General features: G+C 40.5%; 2 protein-coding genes across 2 annotated transcripts in view; one reads left to right on the forward strand and one right to left on the reverse strand.

Annotated features, from left to right (window-relative positions):
* The window catches only part of cxcl12b (chemokine (C-X-C motif) ligand 12b (stromal cell-derived factor 1)), a 10,895-nt gene extending 8,495 nt beyond the window's left edge, over nt 1-2,400 (reverse strand). Inside the window, exon 1 of the mRNA XM_046840767.1 lies at nt 2,203-2,400. Within this exon, the coding sequence (XP_046696723.1) occupies nt 2,203-2,269 (67 nt within the window). The 5' untranslated portion in view covers nt 2,270-2,400. The remainder of the gene's footprint in view (nt 1-2,202) is intronic.
* si:dkey-246e1.3 overlaps nt 1-24,287 on the forward strand; it is a 69,788-nt gene that overhangs the window by 28,090 nt on the left and 17,411 nt on the right. The window lies entirely within an intron of this gene.

Below are 24,287 nucleotides of genomic sequence, written 5' to 3' on the forward strand. Positions count from 1 at the left end.
AAGAGCCCTTAAACTTACCCAGAGTGCTTTGAGGCTCTGATTGATGGGCTGAAGAGCTTTCCCTGGTCTTCCTCAACCCCAGTCTCGGCCTTGTTCTTAATCCAATATGTCGCTCTCTCTGTGTGTGTGTGTGTGTGTGTGTGTGTGTGTGTGTGTGTGTTGGACCTGAAAGTGTGTGTGTTTGATTAACAAGTGCGTTCTCGGTGTCGTCCTGGTCTTCATCAGCATATGCCGAGAAGCAAAAACATCTAAGTTGCGTTATGAAAGATGTGACTGCTGAGGGATTTTCAAACCCACTGGTAGTTTTTGTAATTGATCTAAAATGCTGGTCCTAATATATACTGTATAATTACCCAACATTGTTCCTGAACGTCACCGTGCGTTATAATGCGTTATAAGCAGTCACTCATAAACCACAGATGAGCCTGCTTTTTCTCAACACCTCATTATAAAGCATTTGGTCTTAAATGTCGACGGAGACCACGGTAGAACCACTAAATACACATGAATATGTAGACTGTGTTCTTCTGCAGAACAGTACAGGACGTCTATGGATGTGGAAACATCACATTTTTCCTTCACTTCACTGTTCCAGCATGACAATACCCCTGTGCACAAAGCCAGCACCATGACGATTTGCTCTTCCATGGGTTGGAGTGGAAGATCTCCTGCGATAGAGCTTAAACCCTATTAAACATGAATTGGACCCCAGGCCTCCTCACCTCACCTTCATCAGTCCCTGACTTTACTAACACCATTGTGGCTGAATATACCTCCACAAAATCTACTAGAACATCTTAGTGGAGTGGAGGTTCTTACTAAAGCAAATGGCAACCAAATGTTAAATAAGATGTTTAAAAAGAAGCACATATCAATCTTCTAATCAGGTGTCCATATTTTATTAAATTTTTTTAAGATACTGTATGAAGTCAGCATTTCATTATAGGATTTTTCTCCTAGATTTTGTTGTTTTGTTTTACAAGCTATTTTGTTTTAATATTTAGCAGCTGTAGATAAGATGAGCTCAATATATTGAGTTATTATTAATATACTGCATATAAACTATATAAAGTGTAAGCAGATGTCCAACATCTGGAAAATGGAGTACATTCTAATTTCCTGTAGACTCCAGGAAAAGTACAAATCAGTACAATTAAAGTGTGTTGAACTAATCAGTTTAGTGTGAAATCTACAATTAAAGACCTTTTTAATTAGAAGATTATTATGTTGAAATAATGATGTTTAGCATAGGAATTTAAGAACAGAGTATTATTAAAAAAATATTTATTCATTTATTTACCTATTTATTAAAAATGCTTGTTTATTTTAAATTTTTTTATTCTGTTCACCCAAAAGTTGTTGTAACTTCTTTTTTTCTTTCTGCTGAAACAGAAAAAAAATTGTCTAATTTTATGTATAACTTGTAGAAAAATCTAGAAGGCAGTCTATAAACAGACAGTCAGTGTGAACGAGGAATCCGAAGAGATTCCTGGAGATTCCTTCTGTTCAATCAGACACATCTCTACCCTTTCAACCAATTGCCTTGCGAGTGACCAGAGTCGGGTTCAAATCCCCGACCAGCAACCCGGTGCATATTTAACGCTTTTACACGCACGAAATTGGAACTGAATTGTTTCTTTTGAAGGAGCGAGTGGTCGCCAGTTCCACACAATTTGCCAGATAAAGGCTTAATTGCAGGCTTAATTCTATTCAAAAACGCACAGCAGCATGAACATAAACACAGCTCATTTGCTGGCTTCAGTCTCTAATGATGCAATGAGGTGCTTTAAAATCATTGAAACACAAAAAATCTAATGAATTCTTACCCCAAGCCTTGCAAGATACTCAAAATATATATATATATATATATAAAAAATGATTTAAAACTATTAAAAAAAGAGATAACTAATGTTTAGACTTAATCATTTAATTAGTCATAAACCCCAAACGAATAAATCAATTAAAAAGAAAGAATGAAATGAACAATTCAAATTAAAAGGCTTGTTTAAATGTAAAGGTCGGATTACAAAAAAAGGAATACAAAAATATATAAAAAAAGAAGAGGAAATCATCGGATTTAGTCTTAAATTCTGGTTACATGATCCCCACATCCAGCACCGTAGCACGTAATTGTTAAAAAAAATGTAATAAATAAAAACAAACAAAAAAACTTTACTACAGGCGAAACAGCAGCCGTCTTACCTTCAGTCTCAGAGTCCTTCATAGACACAACGAGGAAAAGCATCATCACCACAAGTTTGACATCCATTGTGTGTGTGTGTGTGTGTGTGTGTGTGTGTGTAAGCGCTAGCAAGTGAGAGTGTGTATATCGAGAGTCTTTGTCTTAGTCACAGTCAGCTTCCAGGACACAGTGTGGTGCCTCAGAGCTGAGCGCAGTGTTAAAGAGGGGCAGGAGAGCACTCCCACATATTCAGGAGGAGGAGGAGAAAAGAGAGGGAGAAAGTGGAGGGGTGTATTTTTTGGACCTGCTCTCACACAAACATTACCAATTAAAATGTTTTGGATGGAGACTGGAGCAACAGTTTGCATCCAACTCTCTCTCTCTCTCTCTCTCTCTCTCTCTCTCTCTCTCACTCTCTCACTCTTTTTCTCTCTGTTATGCACACACTTACCACTTTCTGTGTGTATTTCTTTGGATCAGTCTTTCTGTCTGTCTGTCACTGTCTCACTCTCTTTCTGTATATCTCGTTCTGCTTCCATAACTGTCTTTCTTTTTCTGCTTCTCATTCTTCCTCTGTCTATGTGTCTGTCTGTTGTTCTTGCTGCCTTTTTTTCTCTCTGTGTCTTTCTTTGGATCTGTCTCAATCCCGCTTGCTACGTATCTCTCGCTCCTGTTCTAGGCTCTATCATTCTTGCTGTCTCTCTCACGTCTTCTCTCTCTCTCTCTCTCTCACTCTCTCACTCTCTCTTGTTGTATATTGTCCATCGCTCTGTTTGCCTCCTCATCTCTCTTTCTCTCACTTTCTATCTTTCATCAAGTTCAAAGTCTGACATTATCGGAGTTTCAAATCACACCTTTATACTTTTCTTGAGTTTGCCTTCCACACACAATGAAAATCTGGTTTGAAAGGTGCAGGAAGTGATGACCGCCTGGTCCGCAAAGAAAACTGAAGCTATAATGAAGCCCGAGATGTTTATACATCACGACTGATCACTGAGAGAAAAAAAAAGCTTAAAAATACGGGAAACTTTGCTGATTGTGACGGACTGGAGCAATCCCGGCGTCTGCCGCTCAGCAGTCACACGGAGGCAAGGTGCGAAGGTGTGGAGGGTGTCGTAAAACAACAGGACGCCCCGGAAGAATAACAAGGCCACAAATAGCTTGAGTTCAAATGTTCGAGATGTCCGATTGACAGAATCTTTGGAGATATGTCGCAAAGAGCATAGCTCTGTAATCAATGGAAAGGCACCAGTTACTCGGCCCAAATGACCAACATTGACCTCGTTAGATCGCAATCACGAGCGGCTTTAAGGCTACGATGGGGAATGTGTGGAATTAGCTGGCACTCCGCACAGTCTTTCAAACGCCACCGATCCTTCGCTGAAATATACAACACGATCCTTTAACAAGGGCAATGCAAATAAACACAGAGTTAATCATACAGCTCTTTCGACAGCTTCTTTAGGAGGGTGTGTGAGCAAAAACTCATGCCTTTTCTCTCGATTCAGTCCTAAACAACATGGACGAAGAAGTGTCCGGTCTGCGTTTCGCGGCGTGTTGTGTCAGGTGACGCAGCTGTGCAAGTCGTAAATAAGCGACGTCGCACTTCAGCGAGCATGGACGTCTCGCCACTATTCCCGTTCTCGTGGCATCGCAAAGGAGGCGCTAAGAAGCCACATGATAAGAACGAACCCCATGTTTTGCAGAGATGGTAATAGAGGTCCAGGGACTGCAGGTAAAAGGTTCTGGCTGGATTACTTGCCAAGACTCAATGTGTTGAGTGTTTAGGGAGATTAGAGTGGACCGAGACGCAATAGTCAAGTATTAAAATCAGGGACCAAACAAGCACTGTATGGTCAAATGTATTAGGACCCCTGACTTTTTGAAACTGTGCCTTTTCTCCAAACAGTTTCTTGCAACATTGGAGACACGAAAGAAGACCGAAAACTGTTGCAGCATGAAAAGGAACAACAGCAGCTCCATGGAGATGTGGTTTTTATGGGTTGGAGTAAAAGATCTTCTATGAAGTTCTGACCTCCTCAACCCTATTGAACATAATGAACTGAAACACTGACTGCACTCCAGGCCTCCTCACCTCAACTACATCAGCACTGGACTTTATTAACACCCTTGTGTTTGAATGAGCATGAATCTCCACAAAATCTAGTGGAACATCTTCCCAGAAGAGTGGTGGGTCTAAATGTGGAATGGGATGTTCAAAAAGCACATAGGTGTGCTTATGTTTGGGGTCCACAAACATTTGGCCACCAAGTGTAACTTTCATTCTTCTGGTAGAATACAAAGGAGAAAGAAATCATTGTTGTGGTTGAGGTTAGAGTTTACCGATGCTGTTTTTTTCTTTGTATCTGAACCACAATTTTCTCAAAAGTTTCTCACACGTTTTTTTTCTCCTTCACTTTGTTCTCAAAATTCGTTTTGACTGGCGTTCAAAAACAGCGAGCAGCTTTGAACACTTTGATTCTATTAGTCTCCTTACACCATTTCTAGACAATATGTTCCTTTATTCAATAATTTAATATTCAGAATAATAAAAAAAAGCCTGCCACCCGATGTTCAGTTTCTTGTAAGCTCGAGTTCCAGTCGCGCTCTCCGATCTTTTTCCACGCACTTATTTCACATCAACATAAACACTGTGAGAAATAAGCATAGCTTAGTACAAAGCGAGCAACACTGCAAGCAAACACTGCTGTTTAGAACAACATACAATCCGAACATGGAGCCTTTTTGATGTTTAGTGTAAGCGCACATCGGCTCTCGAGTTTATTTTTGCTTAAAAGGAGCCGCTGACGAATTTTCGACCACCACAAAGACCCTTCCCTAAAGAATACACCAGGAATGATGAGATTCACAGATTTACAATCGCCATAAAAGTTAACGATACGATCCATCGATTTAAAAAAAAGTGTGCATTGAATACAAGTTGGCATTTGTGTCGTGATGCATGTTTTTTAGTATATTTGCATCTATAAAAATGTAATTTATTTATATAGAATTATCAGTAGATGCGCTTTACTTTTATCATATTGAACATTTGTGACCCGTTGATTTCTCCTGTTTCTCGTGAGCGTTCTCTCAGCACCGCTGCTGCTTCATTGTAGCTTTAATTCCTCGTATCATCGTCTATGCATCGAGATGTGAATCGCACCAGCCTCAGTTATGGAGATGCAGAACTCTAGAATACACTGCATGTTTATATACACTAACCTGTGCCGTGCAATAAAGCAGCTGGCCAATCATGCAGCAGCAGAATAAGGCTAAAGTTCACCCCAAAAGTCAGAATGAGGAAAGAAAACTTTTGTGTGTCAAAAATAACTTTGACAATGGAATGGTTGTTGGTGCCAGGTTCAGTAACGCATAACTGCCCTTTACATCTACCACAGCTAAAGACCACAGCTTGTTCCACTCTTGTCAACCAGTAATCGCTGGCTCAGGTTCACATGGAAATATAATTCAAATCATCCAGAGTGTATAGTTATGTAAAAAAAAAAAAGATTTTCATATTCTATTAGTTTGGAACTAATAAGTAAACTAGGTTTCATTACACTTCCATCATATCATAATAGAGACTCATCCTACAAGGATCAGAGCTGTTTCAGACAGCGTAGCAGTGTTAGCCCAGGATAAATATGTAGATATTTCTGTGGAGATGAAGGTACCCTGAGAACTAATCACTCATCTCATTTGTCATTCAAGGTCCATATGCTAGGCGCTGATGTCGACACTACTGGGAGCCTTGTGGAATACACGAGGGGCCTCCAATGGGTTTTTAAACACGTTTTTAATTCGTGAGAACTGGGCAAAAAAACAAAAACAAAAAAAAAAAAAAGTTTACTTTGCAGCATTGTGTGGCAGACGCTGGCAAGATCCCAAAGAACACTTAGAGCGTTCAAAGCGCTGGAGATAAGTGCAATAACTCCAAGTCAGCCACGTGTTTTCTACTATTCTCTCTAGCACTAGCACATTTGCCTTTATTTGTCAAGAGCATAGTTTGCTGATCTCTGTGGACTTTAAAGCACAAAGTGAAAGAGAGGGCTCCCTGGACAAGCATGGCTTCACCAGAGATCCATCATCTTCATACGGCGCTAATCTGACACACGTGGTGAAGCTAATCAGACCTCCTTCGGTATCTAAAGATTAGAGCCAGGTGTGTTTTCCTCTAACGGCACGTCCGCGAGCGGTTTTTTATTCCTTAATGATACCACAGCGCTGCTTGGATGGCTAAAGGTTCGAGACTTAAAAAAGGGATTTGTTTTAGAATCTCTTCACAAAATGGAGTTCTCTGGTGCAGCATTAATATTTGTGGTTTCAGGAAAAAAAAAAAAAAAAAATATATATATATATATATATATATATATATATATATATATATATATATATATATATATATATATATATAAAAAACAAGTAATAATTCACAACTGCATAAATCACATTTTCCTTTTCATATCCCAGTTCCTGGAACTCTTTAAAGTATTTCAAAAGATTTATGGCCTTTGAATTTGTAACAAAAAAACCAGTAAAAGAGCTGAAATGGAGTTTTCTCATGGCCAGTACTTTTTATTTAACCGATTAGAAACCCGCATAGAATTTTGAAATGTTTTTACTAGTATTAGTTTTAAAAGAATTTCTAATGGTCTGTAGGTCATTTGTCACACCTCAAGCAACTTATAGTCCACATCGTGGTATCTACTGGACAACCAATTGGGATCATTAAAGCATTATTAAGCATCCTGATTCCAGCACACTGGGTTTCCCTCGGTTTTATAGTAATGATTTAATGATGTACTCGACGTAATGGAAACAAGATGGTGGTGGTTTCAATGGTTAACAGCTGATGTTTTATTTTAATGGCATTTGTATTGGAAGCCATTAGAAATATGTATATAAAAAAAGTTCATTGGGAAAAGAAGAACAAGAAGAAGAATTGCTGGGAACATCAATTGGCGTGCAGCAGAAGCAGGAGTGAGCAGTAATCAAGGCAGGATGGAAAGCAAAACCCGGAGCTAATTTCAAGGTCGGAGAAAACGTCCAAGTCGTTCGAATCAGACCGTACAAGTTTGTCTCGCTTTACACGATGAGGAGTCATGAACCGACCCAGGTGAGTGTCGGGACACAATTTCATGTTTCTCATGAAACACCGATTTAACGCTCATCGAATTCGACTTTGGATTCCTTCCATTCGTAAGCGAGTGGGAGTTTACACACACATCGTTTAAAAGAAAATGCATTGTGATACACAAAGCGCTGGGGAGAGCCTGTCCGAGCTCGGCCAGGAAAACAGAATTAGAAGCAGACGTTCATTAATCACTGTCTGTATTTATATCTCATCTCCTCTCTTCTCTGCGATAAAACCGACACAACTCAAAGTTCTTAAACCCGTCCCATTCAGTTCAACTCTCAAGCTGCCTCTTTCCATCCCTACCTCATCCAACACCTAGAAATAAAACACCGCCCTCACTTAGCACCTAGTAAATACGCCAGGGTTAAAACACTTAAACACTCGATACAGCTTTGAGCGCTCGAGGCTCGGACAATAATTAGACCTGACACATCTTACTTTAAAGGTCTCAGTGCTAAAGGCATCTATTTCGGGGTGGGTATGGAGTGAAGAAACATGGTGCAAGAGGAAAATATGTTCTCAGCAGCCTTGAGGGAATTTGGGAATTTTGTTGAAAACATTTGATGGACTTACTGTATCACTAGTGTACTTTTTGCTACTTTAGTAGGGCTTGGTGAACATGTAGCATGAAGAGGTAGTTTAATGTTTAGAAAAACCACTGAAAACCTGGTGAAGAAATGTACATGTATACATAGAGGTACAGTATAATGGACTTAGGTTTGCTGATATGCTCGGTTTGGGTAATACTCTAGAAAAAGTTTCTCGAAACAAGGGCTTTACCCAGAATAGAATATATTGTACATTTGTTCTATTTGAGTTGCCTGAGAAATAATCGTGTAGTCTGGAAAGAGAATCATGTTTTGTGAAGATTTCTTTAGCGATAAGTTTAATACAGGATTCAGAACCCAATATATAAACTTTGGAAACCTTTTCTTTTGGTAAACATTGTTTTTTTTTATTTTAAAGTAAGATCAGTTATCCCTTAAGCTAGCCATCCGTGTCTGGAAGCTAGCTGAGGGTTCGAGTGGTGTTTGGCTCTCTCTCAAACTGCTGTTGGCCATTAGATCGTGGCACATGTTCTCCTTCTCAACACTCATAATCCCAAGCAGATTTCTGCCCAGATAACAGGGCTCCGTCTGACTGACGGACGGCTAAAGCAGGAGGACGTTTTTATTCGATCGGAGTTGTTTTTAGAGATCAATCCCAGATGCAACTCGACCGTAAATCTCGTACCCATCCTTTAAATGAGACCTGATAAGATCCGTCAAGTCTTGGACTAACAATAAGACATGACATGAAATAGGTCCCTCACTCTCTCCGTTTTTCTTTTTTTTTTTTTTTTTTTAAAGGAGGCTACAGCTAGGCACCCTCGGCCTCACAGGAAGTGAAATTTAAGTAATAACGCTCATATTGCATGCAGATGTTCTGTAATGGAACGGAGAACTGATGACTAGGTGTGGTGGGTGATTCTAGGCTTGTATTAAAGAAATGTTCTTTCGTCAATTAGGAAATGCAAATGTGGCCCTGTCAAATTCAATTTCTCACACAATGATTACATCCTTCTTACACTGCAAACTCTCCCAAAAATTATTAGCTCCTGTAGGCTGTATTCGTGCATTCATGCCATCAGCCAAAGTCAAATAATACAGGTCAAAAAGCATCACCGGGGTCAAATGTGATCCCGTTGACTAACTGGGGCATAATTGTTGCCAGTCTGAGTGTGTTCAGAACTGTAGATCTAGTAGTAAGTGGTTTATAGGTTCCTCGTCAGATAAATGGAATGTAGCTCAAATAACCACTTTGTACAACCATGGTAAGCAGAAAAGCAGCAAATCTTGAATTGTATCAGAAAGGCAGTTTCTTAAATGTCTATAAAGCTAAAAGGGAGGAAGCTCAGTGATTAAGGCATTGGACTTTGGATCGGAATGTCACAATGTCTCAAATGCCAGCACCACCAAGCTGACACTGCTGGCCTTAACCCTCAAGTCGCTCTGGAAAAGGGTGACTGTGTTAATATCTATAAGCTTTGAACAAATAAAAAAAGTTACATGCAGTTGCTTCGGGCGCTGCTCTTATTTTGTAAAAACGTGCGCAAATCGTGAGCACACGGACGTCTGTTCCTGGAGGATTATTTTGTGGTCGCGGTGAATTCCAAGCTCAACCACTGTTCATGCAAACTGATCGAATTCTTTTGGAAACAAATAGCGTCGGTAGATCAGGTACTCCGCAAACGCCTTTTGAAGTATTGCGTGGCAAAGTTCTTTAACCTTCCTGTCCTTCAAAGGGAGCCTGAGTTTGAATGTCTTTGTCAACTAGAGGATGAATCAAGCAGGTTTCAGGGATGACCACAAAGACACCCCACCTTTTTACGCACACAGGTCTTGGAGAGACGGGGTCATCGTGGTCAGGTTAAGGCTTTTTCTTTCTTTCTTTTTTTTTTTTTTTGAAGTGAGAACGGGTAGGGCAGTCATGCCATTGTCATCCGGTGACATTCGTCGTGACCCCGCGAGGTCAGGACTTAGGGTTATGGATGCACTGAATGCAGAACCAGATGCTTAAGTGGCCGCTTCAATGGAAAGCAACAAAGCAAAACCAACAAGAGGGAGGAGAGCGGCTGAGGCAAGTTCCTGTCTGGGCACGGTAAACGAGACGAAAGGAATCTGTCTTTCTGATTAAGCTTTCTGAGCATGTTTCAGTATTTCTAGGCACGCTTATATACGTACCGCTTCTTTGGATTTCGGATCGCCTCTTCCGCTACAAGAAGAGAGCCAGGGACTCCTTTGGGAAGGTGAGGAAATTACAGCAGGAATCCATCTCGTTAGGCTAATTTGCAAGTTAACACACAAAGGAGAGTTAATCACTGAGGTCCATTAGCAAGAGTGATTTTCTTTCCAATGTATTCTTGAATAAAAAATACTTTTTGGAATGACTAGCAGACTCAGAGCTTTGGATATTTGCCCTCCGGGATGTGCCCTATTTCTTCAGTATATATTAAAATGGTAAGGTTTGTGCTGGGAACTGATATTCATTGATGTTTCATTGCAAACGTTTGACACATTCCTTCCATCACCCTTATCTCCTGAGTGTTTTCTAATTTTCCCATCTTCTATCCATAAATAGAGATTGCTAACGCACCCATACGTTTCGGGCCAAATTATTTCCCGATCAATCCCCAGTGAGCAGAGTTTGTTTGTAGATACTGCCTAAAATGGTTAACCTTTGCCCATGCCAATTGGTGCAGTGTTTCCATGACATGGCTTCTGGAGGTAGCGCTCTGGTCACATGAGACAAGGCCGTGGGTTCATCATAACGAGCACATCCTGTTTACTATGCTGGGGGTTAATCTCCCCAAAACAACTGATCCTGGACCACTTGGTGGTGAACTTTCTCCCAAATTTTATTCACATTCAATAAATGGTGGTGAAATGATTACGGTCAAAAGTGGACACTGAAGTATGTGGTGTTATCTATACAGAGTATAATGGCTACTTGCGGATGGAGAGAGAAACGGAGCAAAGCTCGAGTCCCGCGTTTGTTTTGCGTTTTCTCCTGAGTCAACACTACGCGGGTGGGTTTCGCCATCTGCTGACAGATAGAGTCATCAATGTGAAAAGGTGGGGGGGTTGCAGAGGGCAGGGGGCAAGGGCAAAGTGACCACCATCCCAACCCCCTCAATCTCCAAAAGCCCTTTTATCACCACTCAATTTCCCCCCTGCCTCACACCCTCTCAGCAAGGGTTATTAAACCTGTAGGAAAGGTCCTGCTGAGAGATGACAGGAGGGACGGGAGTTGCAATGGGGTGGGGGTTAGGAAAGGAAGAACGGATCCTATGGTGTAAACCAGAGCAGATGGAGAACTTTCTACTCCAAGACCCCAATGCCTGACTGACTCAAGCCAAGAATCTATGACCTGCCAGAGATGTGGGACAGATGATTCAGCAAAGCATTCCAGACCTATATAAGTAACTTCCTTAGTTACCGGTCAACAATATTTCATAAACAGGACTGTAGTTTATGGTTCCAACTCTATCCATTTCCTCTGACCAGATTTGTTCCACTATTGTATACAATGTTTTGGGTTTTTTCCCCCCAAAATACTTTACCTTGGCATTGTTTGTTACTCACCAGATGCAGTGACTATTTCTTTGCAAATTCCTAGTGAGCTTTATTTTTCTTCATAATGGTTTGTTTCAGACAACCTGGGGACAGTCATTGCTAGCTGGGTTTTTCTGCACCATGGAACACATTAGAATACAGAAACACTAGTTTCTTGTCTGTCTACTAAAACTACAAGGTCAAATTGTCATTTATTTTTAGCCTTAGATGGTCCCCAGTGGACCAAATTGGCCACTCTAGAGGACTGATCTCAATTCAGGCCTCTTCATTTCATGTAAGTGCTTCCACATGGATTTGAAAACCTTTTCTAGATCAGCTGTCATACTCAGAAACGTTATAAATAGCTTCACTGGACTTTCTGAGGGGATGCGTGATGTGGGAGAGCGATAACGGGCCATGTGATGAGAGAGCGCCGTGACCTCCTTGAGCTTCAGCTGTCTCGGAGATGGAGATGGAGAGCTTTCTTTGCTCAGGTAAACAGAGGGATATTCTGTTTGGTTTTCTTCACGAGCAAACACATTTGCAGGACGCCGGCATGCCTCGGGCTCGCATCACAGCGTCAATCTGCACCCGGGCTTCGTGCTCAGGAAGACTCTTGCTGTGTTGAAGGCATTCATCACTATTGCGATGGCCATGTTTAAGCTGATTTTGGAAGACTTGTGGGCAACAGACCAGGCATTAGTACACAGTGAATAAATTGGATTAAAGATTTGGTTTCTTGAGCTGCCAGGAAACTTAAAACACGTACTGGAGAAATTCTGGGAATTTAAACGAGAAATGGCATTACAACACTGTTTGCTTTACAATCGAATATTATTTGCACAAAATGTATTTATTACTAATTAATATAACTATTTATTTTTTTATATATTCTTCTGGAAAAAAGTTCCACAAGATCCTGTGGAGATTGTGCTTATTCAGCCACAAGGCTGTAAGTAAAGTCGGGTACTGATGTGAGGTGAGGAGGCCTGAGGTGCAGTCAGTGATCACATTCATCCCAATGGGGTTGAATACGGTTGAGAGGTCACTCAAGATCTTCCACTCCATCCCTGGTAAAGCAGATCTTCATGAGTTCAAGCAGTTTCAGTCCCACCAAGACCTCAATCTGGTTCTCAATTTTAACCTCAAGAAACAATTTAATTGATCAATGGGGACAAACTAAATAACGACTTGAATGTTCTCCGAGATCACTAACCTTAAGAACAAACAATGCTTATCACACTTACACACTCATTTGTCAATCTACCAACTTCTTGATCTTTCCACACTGATAAACCTGACACACACACACACACACAGATGCTCTGCTGGGATGCCTTTAGAGACTGATTAAAATAACAGATAAGGGGCCAACATTTCATTATCTAACACTTTCGCAGCAGGTTTCATTTGATGTAAGAATTTTTTTTTATATATAATTTTTTTAGAACATTGATGCTGTTAATGGATGCAAAAGATTGTAAAAACAAACACAAAAATGCAAGGATAAAAAAAATGAAAGGGATAAATAGATCGACACAAAGCTGGAGGCACTCGATTGTATTAGTTGTCTATGTTGCATGAAATTTTCCCTTCACTTGGATTAAGAGACCCAAACCTACTCCAGCATGACCATACCCCTAAACTCGGCTATAGAGCTTTGACCTCAACCCTATTAGCTGAATGAGCACAAATCTCCACAGAATCTTGTGGAACATCTTTCCAAAAGAGTGGAGGTTATTATAACAGCAAATGGCGACCAATTAGATTGAGTTATTATGGTGAATGTGGACGAATATTCGTTATTTGCAGACGCAAACACTCTGACGCACACAATCATATGCATTAAATCTGATGGAATCCAAGACATAGGGCCTTGACGCTCAACCTATTTGCTAGAAGTCTTAGGTGTCAGCCATGTAGCAAAATATAAATTTAGCAAGTCCAAGTAGATCATTAGTCTCGTAACTTTACAGCAGTTTATAAGCTTCCATGGTCATTACATTTGCAGTTCGCTTCATCAACTTCTGGCCGGAGATCAAATTTTCCTACTGATTGATGATGCGGTGAAATCGCTCTCGCTCAGGTTGTAAAGCAGCAGATTATAAGCGCAGGTCCTGCGCTACAATAATAAACACGCGAGGCGAATTTTTTCCTGCTCTGGGATCTCAAGCCTGCCTGGTCTGCACCCATGCTAGCACTGGCCAGAAGACCAGATGTGTTGAATGAGTTATGGACACATACACACACTATACTACCTTTATGTTTATTTGCTCTCGCTTTATGAGTTTTGTGAGCCTTTATAAGAACTTAATGGCCATTTAGGAGAGTAAACGTTTATGTGTAGAACTGCAAAACCGGCAACTAGCCATCGTTTAGGAAGCGTTTTGTATAAACGTGAACGTAGGACGTGTAATTGTGAATGTAATGAATAAATGGAAGTGGAAATAAGTTTTTTTCTTCATTTTTTATTTTTTTATTTTTTCGAATGGCCACTTGGAGGTCAGTAATGAGCAATTCCTGTTTGTTTCTTGTCATTTCCGAACCAGTCACCTATTTAACTCAACTCTCTGAGTCAGCACTTTAAATCAGCTCCTAAAGTCAGCAATTCAAGTCACTTCTTTCTGTCCACATTTTGAGTTAGTTTGTTAAATCGACTCTTTAAGTTATTTCCTGAAGTCAACCTTTTGTGGCTCGTCTGTGAGTCAGCTCTTTTACTTATCTTTTCGAGTCATCTCTTTGGGTCAGCTTTGTTGAATCAGATTTGAGTTTGTTTTATGAATCAGATCCTTGAGTCTTGTCTTTGGGTCAGTTCTTCGAGTTTTAGAGACAACTTTTTAAATGAGTCAGCACATCGAGGCATCTCTTTAAGTCATCTCTTTGTTATCAATTAATTAATAGTCAGTTTTTTTAATTGGGTTAGCTTTTGAAATCTGCTTATTGAATTGGTTTCTCAAGTTAGCACTTTGGGTAGATCTTTAATTCAGTTCTTTAAGTCAGCCCTTTGACTTGACTTTCTGAGTCAGCTCTTAATTTGGTTTCGGAGTCAAATTTTGAAATGGGTCTTTTTTGGTGCCCTTCGAGTCATGTATTCAAGTCATGTATTTAAGTTGCTTTTATTGAGTATTTTTTTTTTTAACTTTACTCAAACCTTTGATTTGATTTAAGTTCATTTTGAATTCTGCTCATTTAAGTCAGCTTGGATTTGGATTTATGAGTCAGCTTTTTTAGATATATTTTGGAGTCAAATTTTCAATTTGGCTCTTTGAATCCGCATTTTGAGTAAGCTCTTTCAAACAGGCCTTTAGTTTGAGTTTTATTATTTTGAGCTGACTTTTGGACTTTTTAAGGAACTTCTGTGTCAACTCTCAAAATAGATCACTTAGGATTTATTTTTTTGTCACTATGGTCATTGGTAAAAAAAAATGGAATAAAGGGAATTAAATGGAATAAACAATATAACTTAACATTTCCATTTAGAGGTCAGAAAAGTTGCTTCCTGCTCGTTTGCCGATATTCCAGAACCATCTCCATCTGTGCGTTATCCAGACGTAGCAGAGCTTTGACTTTACTTTTCCCAAAAGAGATGCTGCGCCCATATTAAAGCTGAAAAAAACCCACAGCATAAATGATGTGTGTGTGTGTGTTTGAGCTTTATACATATATGTGGGTGGGCATTGTGTGTGTGTGTGTTGGGGAGGGGGGATATAATCCGATCATGATGAAGAAGCTTTTTAACACCCAGTGCATTCTCTCTCTCTCTCTCTCTCTCTCTCTCTCTCCACAGGCGCTCTTTTATCTCAGACTCATCATGAGCCGTAAATAAGAATTCGGTTTAACTCACCAAACACACTCAGTTTCTCAGCGTGTGTGAATTTCCAGCTTATCCTGAAACTCCCTCTAGCTACACCGTCTTCTATAAGTTCGCAAATTTCTCTGTGTGTGTGTGTGTGTGTGTGTGTGTGTGTGTGTGTGTGTGTGTGTGTTTCCCTGATGCCTCTTATGATGAATCAAACACTGTCGCAAGTGTAAACAATGGGAATTTCACCTCAGGCGAATGCCTAATGCAAATCAGTAAAGCTGCAGGTTCACATCTGCGATCGATGTACATTTCTCTTCCTTAATGCGACCTGATGCGCACAGACTCCCAGCGGAATTCACCAGGCATCTGGAGCATGCAGCATCCTGGTGTTTCTTCTTTCATCTTAAGAAACATTCACCCCGTTCACTGTTTCCGCTCAGTTCAGCCTTCGCTGTCATTGCACTAAAAACTACAGTTAACCTTCACACTTAGTATTTTGCTTAAATTGGCTCTTTGAGTTCGATCTTTGAGTGAGCCATTTGAGTGTGACATTTAAGTCAGCCGTTCGGGGCAGTTTTTTGAGTCAGGTGCTTGGGTCAGCATTTTGAGTCAGGGATTTTAAATGTCCTTTTTAAATTGCTTCTTTGAGTAAACATTTTGAGAAGTACTGTATATGTCAGCGCTTTGAGTCAACTGTTTGAGTCGGGTTTTTGAATCCACTCTTTGAGTCAACTCCTTGAATCAAGTTTTTGACTCAGTTCTTGGACTCAACTCTATGACTCAGCTGTTTGTCAGTCATTTGAGTCAGTATCTTGAGTCAGCTGTTTTGCTTTTTGAGTACAGTGTAGTGCTTTCCACAAGGGTGTGTTCTAATCCAGGTATGATAACTAAGAGAAAGTTTAGTGTAATGTTCACCTGCACTTTCTTCTGTCTTCACACTCTCTCTCTCTCTCTCTCTCTCTCTCTCTCACACACACACTCACACACACACACACACACACACACACACACACACACACACACACACACACACACACACAAGGAGCTCATAAATCCCTACTGCTTTCTGATCCGTCTGTAGTCCGGGTCTGTCAGCGAGCCTCCTCACGTCTCAATCAAAGCACACTTGTTGCCTTGCTCCCTGATTAGTGAACTTCATCAGACACAAATCTGGAGTTTTAAGGATTTATCGACACTAAGCTTTGATTGACAGCGCGGAATTATTGTAACTAACCTCTGATTGGTCCAATTGATCCGGGGTGGCATTACAGTGCTTCTGAGGGCTTTAGGAATTTCTTGGCAGCGGGGGATCTAATGGGACGGAATTAGAAGTGCCTCGGGGGGACACACTAAAGAACACTATCATCATTTCCACGGTTGAAATAAACGCAGTACAACACGACATACTGAAGTGTAAACTGGTCATATTTTATGTTACAGGTGGAACAAGTGTCTGAACGACTTCTACAAAATGAATTCAACATAAATGATCATAAATTTATGAATTTAAGACAACGATGAAATTTAAGAGATGATGAAACAAGCTTTCAGAGGGGCCAAGCACAATTTTTTATTAATATTAATCTTTATTTATGTTGAATTTTGTTGTTCTAGAAATGTAATAATGACATTATTATAGTTTCATTAAAACAAGAGACAGTGTAACAAGTTTTAATGGGGCCAAGTTTAACCCTTTTATTGCGTTTGGCCCTCTTTAAGCCCTTTTTGAACTGGATAAGTTTTATACTCTAGAGGTAGCCTGACTACAAGCTATAATTTCTATTAAATTCCTTTACAATTTTTCTGAAACAGTTCCACAAAGGTGTAAAGTTATTTGTTCAAGTTTTTAGGGGGCGGAGCTTGTGCTTGTTGCTTTTCTTCCAATTTCGTTCCTTTAAGATGCAACTCTTTTTTGAGTTAATACGGACACGCGAGAGTTACAAACATGTGTTAGTTGTAGCCTGAAGCCTCGATCAGCAAAAGCAGTCAGGTTTTGAATGACAATTTCCTCAAGATTCGTGTCGGAGAGAAACACGAGGTCACGTCAGCTCTTACACAGCAACTCATCCGCTTCTCTTCGCAGCATGGGGTCGTGTACGCAAAAGCAACCATGCTAACAACTCGGAGGATCCTGTTGACTTTACAAATGAGTTTGGGGTGAAGAAATCGTTTTTGTGGGAAAGAAAAATCCTCTTTTACGCCAAATTCTACGCCTTTTAATGCCTTCGTCCCTGCATTCTAGTCCACTGACCGTCCACAATGCAAGACGTCTTCTGGAAAGGCACTCCCCGGACACTTTCAACCCTGGTGTGTGAAGACGCTTTGAGAAGCACTCAACCTTCCAAGACCCCCCTGTGATGAACCATTATAGCGACAAGAAAGGTCAAAGGCTAAATGAAAAAAAAAGCTCCCCCTCTTATAATTAGATTTAGTTTTTTGTTTTTTTTACATATATATATATATATATATATATATATATATATATATGTATCGTAGTAACCATGGTCAGATTTTTAGATCAAATCTTAGTCCTTAGATAATGCCTCTATGATTACAACAAAAAAAAACTAGTCCCAGTCCTAATTAGAAGTAATTAATTGTAACAGATGAATGTGTGTAATGAAGAAAGGCTTCGGTTCGGGGAATTTTGGACGCTGAGAGCGAATGCATGACGTTATGGAATTGACCCCGAAAGGCTACAAGTCTTTGTGTTGGAGAAAAACCACAAGGGTCAAATCACACCCCAAACACACCAGCTATTGTTTGCTCTCTTTGGAAGAAACCCGAATGTGTTCCAGTGCATTCTTTTTTTTGTGTCAAGAAACGTAAGGACAAAAACACTCCCAATCAATCCTAATCTGACTTTAAGGTTAAAATGATAGAACAAAACGAGGTAAAATGAGGTAAAAAAAAAGGAATAAATAGAAATTAGTAAACAAAAACAATAAAGGATGTTATTTAAAATTTGAAACTTGAAAGGTTTGACGTATCTGAATAATCTAGAATGCTTGGTTCCATCCATCCTCCCTTCTTGACAGCACAGACAATTCTATACAACATTAATGCTTCCACCACCATGCTTCATTGTCAGAATGGTGTTTCTTTCTGCTTTTCATCTGACAACAAAACCTTCCGCAGAATCTTTCAGGGGTGTTTGCTCAAAACTTCAAAGGAGACCCAATACGGCAAAAAATTCTTGTCCCCTAAAAACTGAATTAACCCAAGTAAAAAAACGTATAATTATTGCTGTCTTTTATATTGTGGTCATGAAACGTTTCTTGATTCATATCGAAGGAAACCTATTGGCAGGTTTTGCTATGTGATTTACGCTGCAACTCAGAACAGCAATCTTGTGTACACGTATAACTGAGCTGTAATGTAGTGGATACATTGGAATCTCTCAGCTCCAGGGTCCTTGGTTTAATCCTCAGAGTTCCTTCTACTTGCTCCTTCCGACTTAACGGAATTACACCGTTTTAAACTGGACCTCACGGACATGCTCGTGAAGAAACCTAGCAAGCTGTAATGAATTAGCTCCTGTGTAGTCAGTGTTCTAGATTGAACAACACAATAAGTCTGCGTTGTTGATTTATCCCGAGTAAATATTATCATCACGTTCACTCCAGACGAAGCAGAGCAACCTTGGTAACTGTTGATGTTGACACTTGCTGAACTCGGGGGTTGAAGAGACCACCCTTAGTTCACGAATAGGATTTGGTCAAATATCTCTCTGTCTTTGTCTCTCTCTCATTTTCGCTCTGAGGTCCGGCTAACAGCTCGAGTTTATCTCCAGAGCTGTCACTCCGTAGCTCCCTCTCAGATCTGTGTTTCATCCTCGCAGGCCACACTTACGCTTAGTTCCTCTGTCAGCGTGTTAAGTGATGAGTATTACCGAAGCCTAGCTTAAACCTGTCCGTTCACTCGCTGCTCATAAACACACACAGGCAGAGTTATGGCGGCTCTTCCAGGCCTCTCGGGGTTAATCCCTCCGATTACGCACCCGCTGAGTGCACTGCCGTTTGTCAGAGCCTGATTGGACCGCTCATCCCCAAACCTTATACACAACGTCTTCTCCTGAGCCTTTGATGGACTTTCCCTCAGGAGTGCGCAGTCACGTCTTCATCACTACTTAGCCGACTTCGCTCCCGTTCCCCCTCAGGGTCGCCTCTTTGCGTCTTAGCAGATTTCATCCTATAATTCTCAGTATATGTAAACTGTTGCCATAGAAACAAGAACAGAGACAAGACTCTCTCAGGACATTGAATGTCCCTTTGTTTAAATTTTATTAATGGCATGCATTTTCGTAAAAAAAGAATGAAAGAACAAAGGACAATTATCTAAAAAAAAATCAAAAATTAAGCCAGGAATGTAAAAAAAGAAATACAGGGGGGGAAAAAAGGAGAAATAAAGCATGATAAAAAAAAAAAGGAAAATATAAAAACGTCTGATCTGAACTTAGAAAGAAGTAAAAGATGGAAAAGGAAAAAAAAGAGAGAGGAAATGTGGGAAAGCGTTATGAGAGCAGCGCTAACAAAATGGGAAAGGAATGAAAAGAACATGTAAACGAACAAAATGAACAGATTAAAGATAATTAAGATGGAGTGGAAAATGAAAGAGGGCGAATGAAAGAGAAAAAGACGGAGACAAAATGAGAGACAACAGAAAAGAGACGAATTGGTAATTAATATAATATTTCAAAGGACAAGTGAAGGATAATAATGAGAATCTAAAAAATGAAATAATTAAATATAAAAGAGAAAAAACGACGATACAAATGATAAATGAACAAATGATAAATATAGATTGCTAGAAGAATAAATAATACAATTAAAAAGCAAGCAAACAAATAAACAAACTTTTTTTTTTTTTTGTGCAGGTGTTTTTTCTCTCTCACTGCAGAATCATTTCCATCCCCCGACAGATGTTTTTTAGGAATCTGATTAAGCGGTGAAAAGGAGTGGTCTGGGTAACTGATCTCAGTCCAGCTGATGAGAGTAATGAAGAAACCCTCACACACACACACACACACACACACACACACACACTGACCCTCCCATGGTGTTCATCTCCTCCGAGACTGCACGCTGGTCTGAGATCAGTTTTGTTTCTCAGGCGCCTCAGAGCACGCGGAGGCAGATGACTTCTGACAGAGTTGGAAACGAGGGTCGTGTTTTGTATTTGTGCAGCTGCTGGCTTAACGAGACGGCTCTCTGCTGCGTTGTGGACCTCATCTCGGTTCTGATGGTGTGAGAGTCGCCGTTTCAAGCTGAACAAAAAACCTTTGGCACTGTTGAAATCTCTGGACATCCAGAACATTCCAACTTGGCTTGGATCATTATTTACAAAAAGACTCATGCCAAGTAAGAAATAAAAAGACTGTGTGCTGCTGTTGTAGGAAACGATACCATGATCAGTCTGAATGTTGTAGGAAACGACACCGTGATCAGTCTGTCCTTCTATTGGAACTTCAGTTGTCGCATTTTTCAGCACATTGAACTCGAACGTAGTTTGCATTGTAAGTGAACGCATTGTTTATAAATACCTGTAACCATAGTAACATCCAGTTCCAGTTCTATACATAGTGAGACTGCTATTGTGCACATTTCCTTTGAAACTCCAGGAGGTTTTGCATGTGGTCTAACGTATGCATATGGTGATTCCGATAAACAAAATCAAAGCTCAAGATGTTTTTGATGAACCGGAGAAGAAAAAAAATGAGAAATATGGCAAACAATGGCACCAGGAGTTCACTCCAACAGCTTCCAGAGGCCTGGTACGGATTCACGTCATTCAAACACACAATGCTTCCCTCTCTCTCATAACTAAAAAAATAATTCTTGTCAATTGAGCGTTATTTTTGAACCATTCGGTCAGATTTGCAGTGCGAACCCCACCTACAGCTTTAACTCGTCAATATTTGAAATAATCCATGGCCACACGTGACACCATTTTAATACACTTCACTTTGCTTTAGGTGGTTATTAGCCACTGCATCGGGCACTCATGTATATCATGACATTTATTCCAAGGAATTCAGAAAACGTTGGCGATCCTGAGCCCGCTTTAGCTTTTGATTTATGTTCTTGCCTGACATACGATCATTTGTTCTGACAAGCAGTTCTGTTTAGAAACTGAAATAAGTTCTGAAATAAGCAGGTGTGTGGCGTTCCTAATAAAGGGTCCAGTCAAATCTATTACCCATGGCATGCCTAGAAAGCTGACTTCTTATCTACACCTCAAATCCTACGCTAACTCAAGCCTGCAGCCTCTCACCCGAATCTCATCCTTCTTCGAAACGCAGAAACAATAAATACGTAGTGCTAACGATAACAAGACCCACAGCTCATGGCAGCGCTTTCTGATTTACATCTTTCCCCCCGTCCTGATACGCGTCTCTGTTTTTGCGTCTGTCGCGTTTCCTTTGTCAGATCGACAGCGGCGATATGCCGCTTTGGCTTCCCGTCTCTGCGATGCAGCGCAGCTCTTGACAGGACAAGCTACTGTCGCTGAAACTGTACTGGAGAGGGCTTTTTATATTAGCCTAGCTCTGTATTTATCCAACTGAACAGCATGTGTTCGACAAAACTGCAACTTAATATATAGCCGAGTGTTCAACTTTTCCCAACGGGGCCCTGGTACAGGGGTCAGCTAACGTCAATCGTACAATTAGCACAATGCAGGAGACAACGCACGTGCTACAGACAGCTGTATGAAAAGCCAGCGGATTAGCGGAAGCTAATCCGTCATTTTTTTTTCTGGTTGGGTTTTAAGAGGGAATTATTTAACCTGCACTAAAAGTGTCTGGAGGCATAAAACCGTACACTGACAACAATGCAAAGCTAAATGTTCGACTATAAAGGCTGAGAATGTGTGTGGGGAAGGGGGGGAGGTTAGGACGGGGTCAGGCACTAATTGTCCAGGACTTGAAGGGCGTTCTGGGCTTCTGATGTTTCCGGCAGCTTTATCGTGCCTAGTAAAGCTCAGCTGATCTTCGGAGCTGACGGGTTCTCCGTAAAAACAGGGTGTAAAACCTGTCGGAATGCACAGCGAAGGTCGACGCGAGGACTGTGTCCATCTGGCCAGTAAGCGGACACCGTTTGGGTAAAGAGGCTTTATAGCTTCCCCTTGATCCCCATCGCTTTTTATGCCTCGGCATGTCAGACCCTGCTGAACCTCAACCTGGAGATCAGGGGAGGTGTGTGTTTGTTATTCTGCTTGACTGGTGCTGCTCAGGAGCGCTAGTCATTAAAGTCATCTCATTGTTTATGTGAATGCAGCATTTGGTCACTCCATCAAGCAAGCATCTGAAAAACGCAAACACATCTGGGGGAGGGAGGGGGGGGATTTGTGGGGATGTGGTCCAGGGTAAGAGGCAGCTTTTAGCTGTGAAATCTACAATAATTCCTACAAATTGTTTCATGGTCGCTCCTTTGGATGCCTGAGCATGAGATTCCTTGGACCGTTCCTGTGGTCCAACATTTCTCCAGTTCCACCACTTTAATGCACAAACACGGTTTTCTTTCAATCTGTCGTACACAAAACCGGGGGTAGTGGTCACTCAGTGGTTAAGATGTTGAACTTTGGCTCAGAAGGGTGCGAGTTCAAATCCCAATGCCACTGTCAATGTGGTGCAAGAAGTCACTCTGGATCGGGGTGTGAAATAGTTATCGGGATCATTTCTAATAATTTACTACTAGGATTCTCAAGAGAAAGTGTGTGTACGTGTTTTTGTGTGTGTGTGTGTGTGTGTGTGTGTGTGTGTGTGTTGCTTGACCTACTTTAGCTTTCTCTCAGTGCAGCCAAAGTCTATTTACATACCTGAAAATTCATATCTGTGAAAAAACTAAATAAACCCAGTTGAAGCCACTTATCTTAGCACATAGCAGCCAGTTAGCATCCAAGTATTTGGTATCGTGCTATGCGGTGTTTTGACTCATTAGCAATAGCGGGGAAAGCGTAAGAAAAAGTATAACCTATTTCTAACTTATATATGGCTATATTACTGTTAGCATGTGGGGGGGGGGGTGACTCATATTAGCCTTGTTAGCATTCTGAGGAGAAAAAGCAGCGTGTTTGGAATACATTCTGTGGTGTAGGTTGTACAGTGTGAGTTAAATAATAAAGGAATTTCCCATATTTATTGATCGAGGGGTTTATTATTCACATCATTCATTTTAATTCAAGTGTGGAAGCAAAAATAATCAGTTGTGTAAATGAGGTTTTCTGCCTGGTTCGCTAAGGCCGACTGGAATAATCTTTCGAACGTCAGCTAACATAATAGCACGACTGAATGCTAATCGCTAGTCATGAATTTGAACTTTTTTTTTTGTATTATTACCAGAGGGTTTAAATATACGACATCATTCTAATGTGTGTAATAGATCAAAAGTTTTTGTTTATTTTTATTAATCAGGCCGTGTGTGTGTGTGTGGGTGGGTTTATAGTGTATTAATGGTCTCCTATTAATGATTATTAGCGCTGGCCAAATGAGGTTTCAGAAGGATCAGGTTTGAAGAAAAAAAAGCAACCGGGATTTGAAAATAAAAACTGAAGCAGGAATGATTTTTTTTCTTCTTGTCATGCAGGAAAAAACGACTAAATCTAATAGGGGTCTGGTCTGCATTAGGTTGTTAAGGGCGATGTAAGATGCTGATGATGGTGATCTCAGACACCCTGCTCGAGACACGAAGGTCGGGAGTCATGGAAGTGAGAGAGACTGGGTTTACAGTGCATTAATGGAAAACAGATCATCGCTTACGGCTTCCTGGAGATTATTTAATTACGCCGTTTACCTCAGTGTCAAGATCGGATCCGATTTCGCTCATCCTCAATTTCTTTGTCGTATAATGGAGAAAGAAATCGTTATTTAATGAGCTTTTGATGACCAGGTATTTTATCATTTGGCTACATGTTATTTTGCATAAGATCAGGATCGAATTTATCTCATTTCCTGCAGGAGGTGAAACGTTTAAACCAAAAAACACCCCCCTGAAGGCATCCAGTCAAGAGCGGGTCAACTCCAAACATTCTGGAAAGTTACACACCGAAACACTGTGTGTGGTTTGTGTG

The sequence above is a fragment of the Silurus meridionalis genome, chromosome 26 (genome assembly GCF_014805685.1).
Source record: "Silurus meridionalis isolate SWU-2019-XX chromosome 26, ASM1480568v1, whole genome shotgun sequence".
Lineage (NCBI taxonomy): Eukaryota > Metazoa > Chordata > Actinopteri > Siluriformes > Siluridae > Silurus > Silurus meridionalis.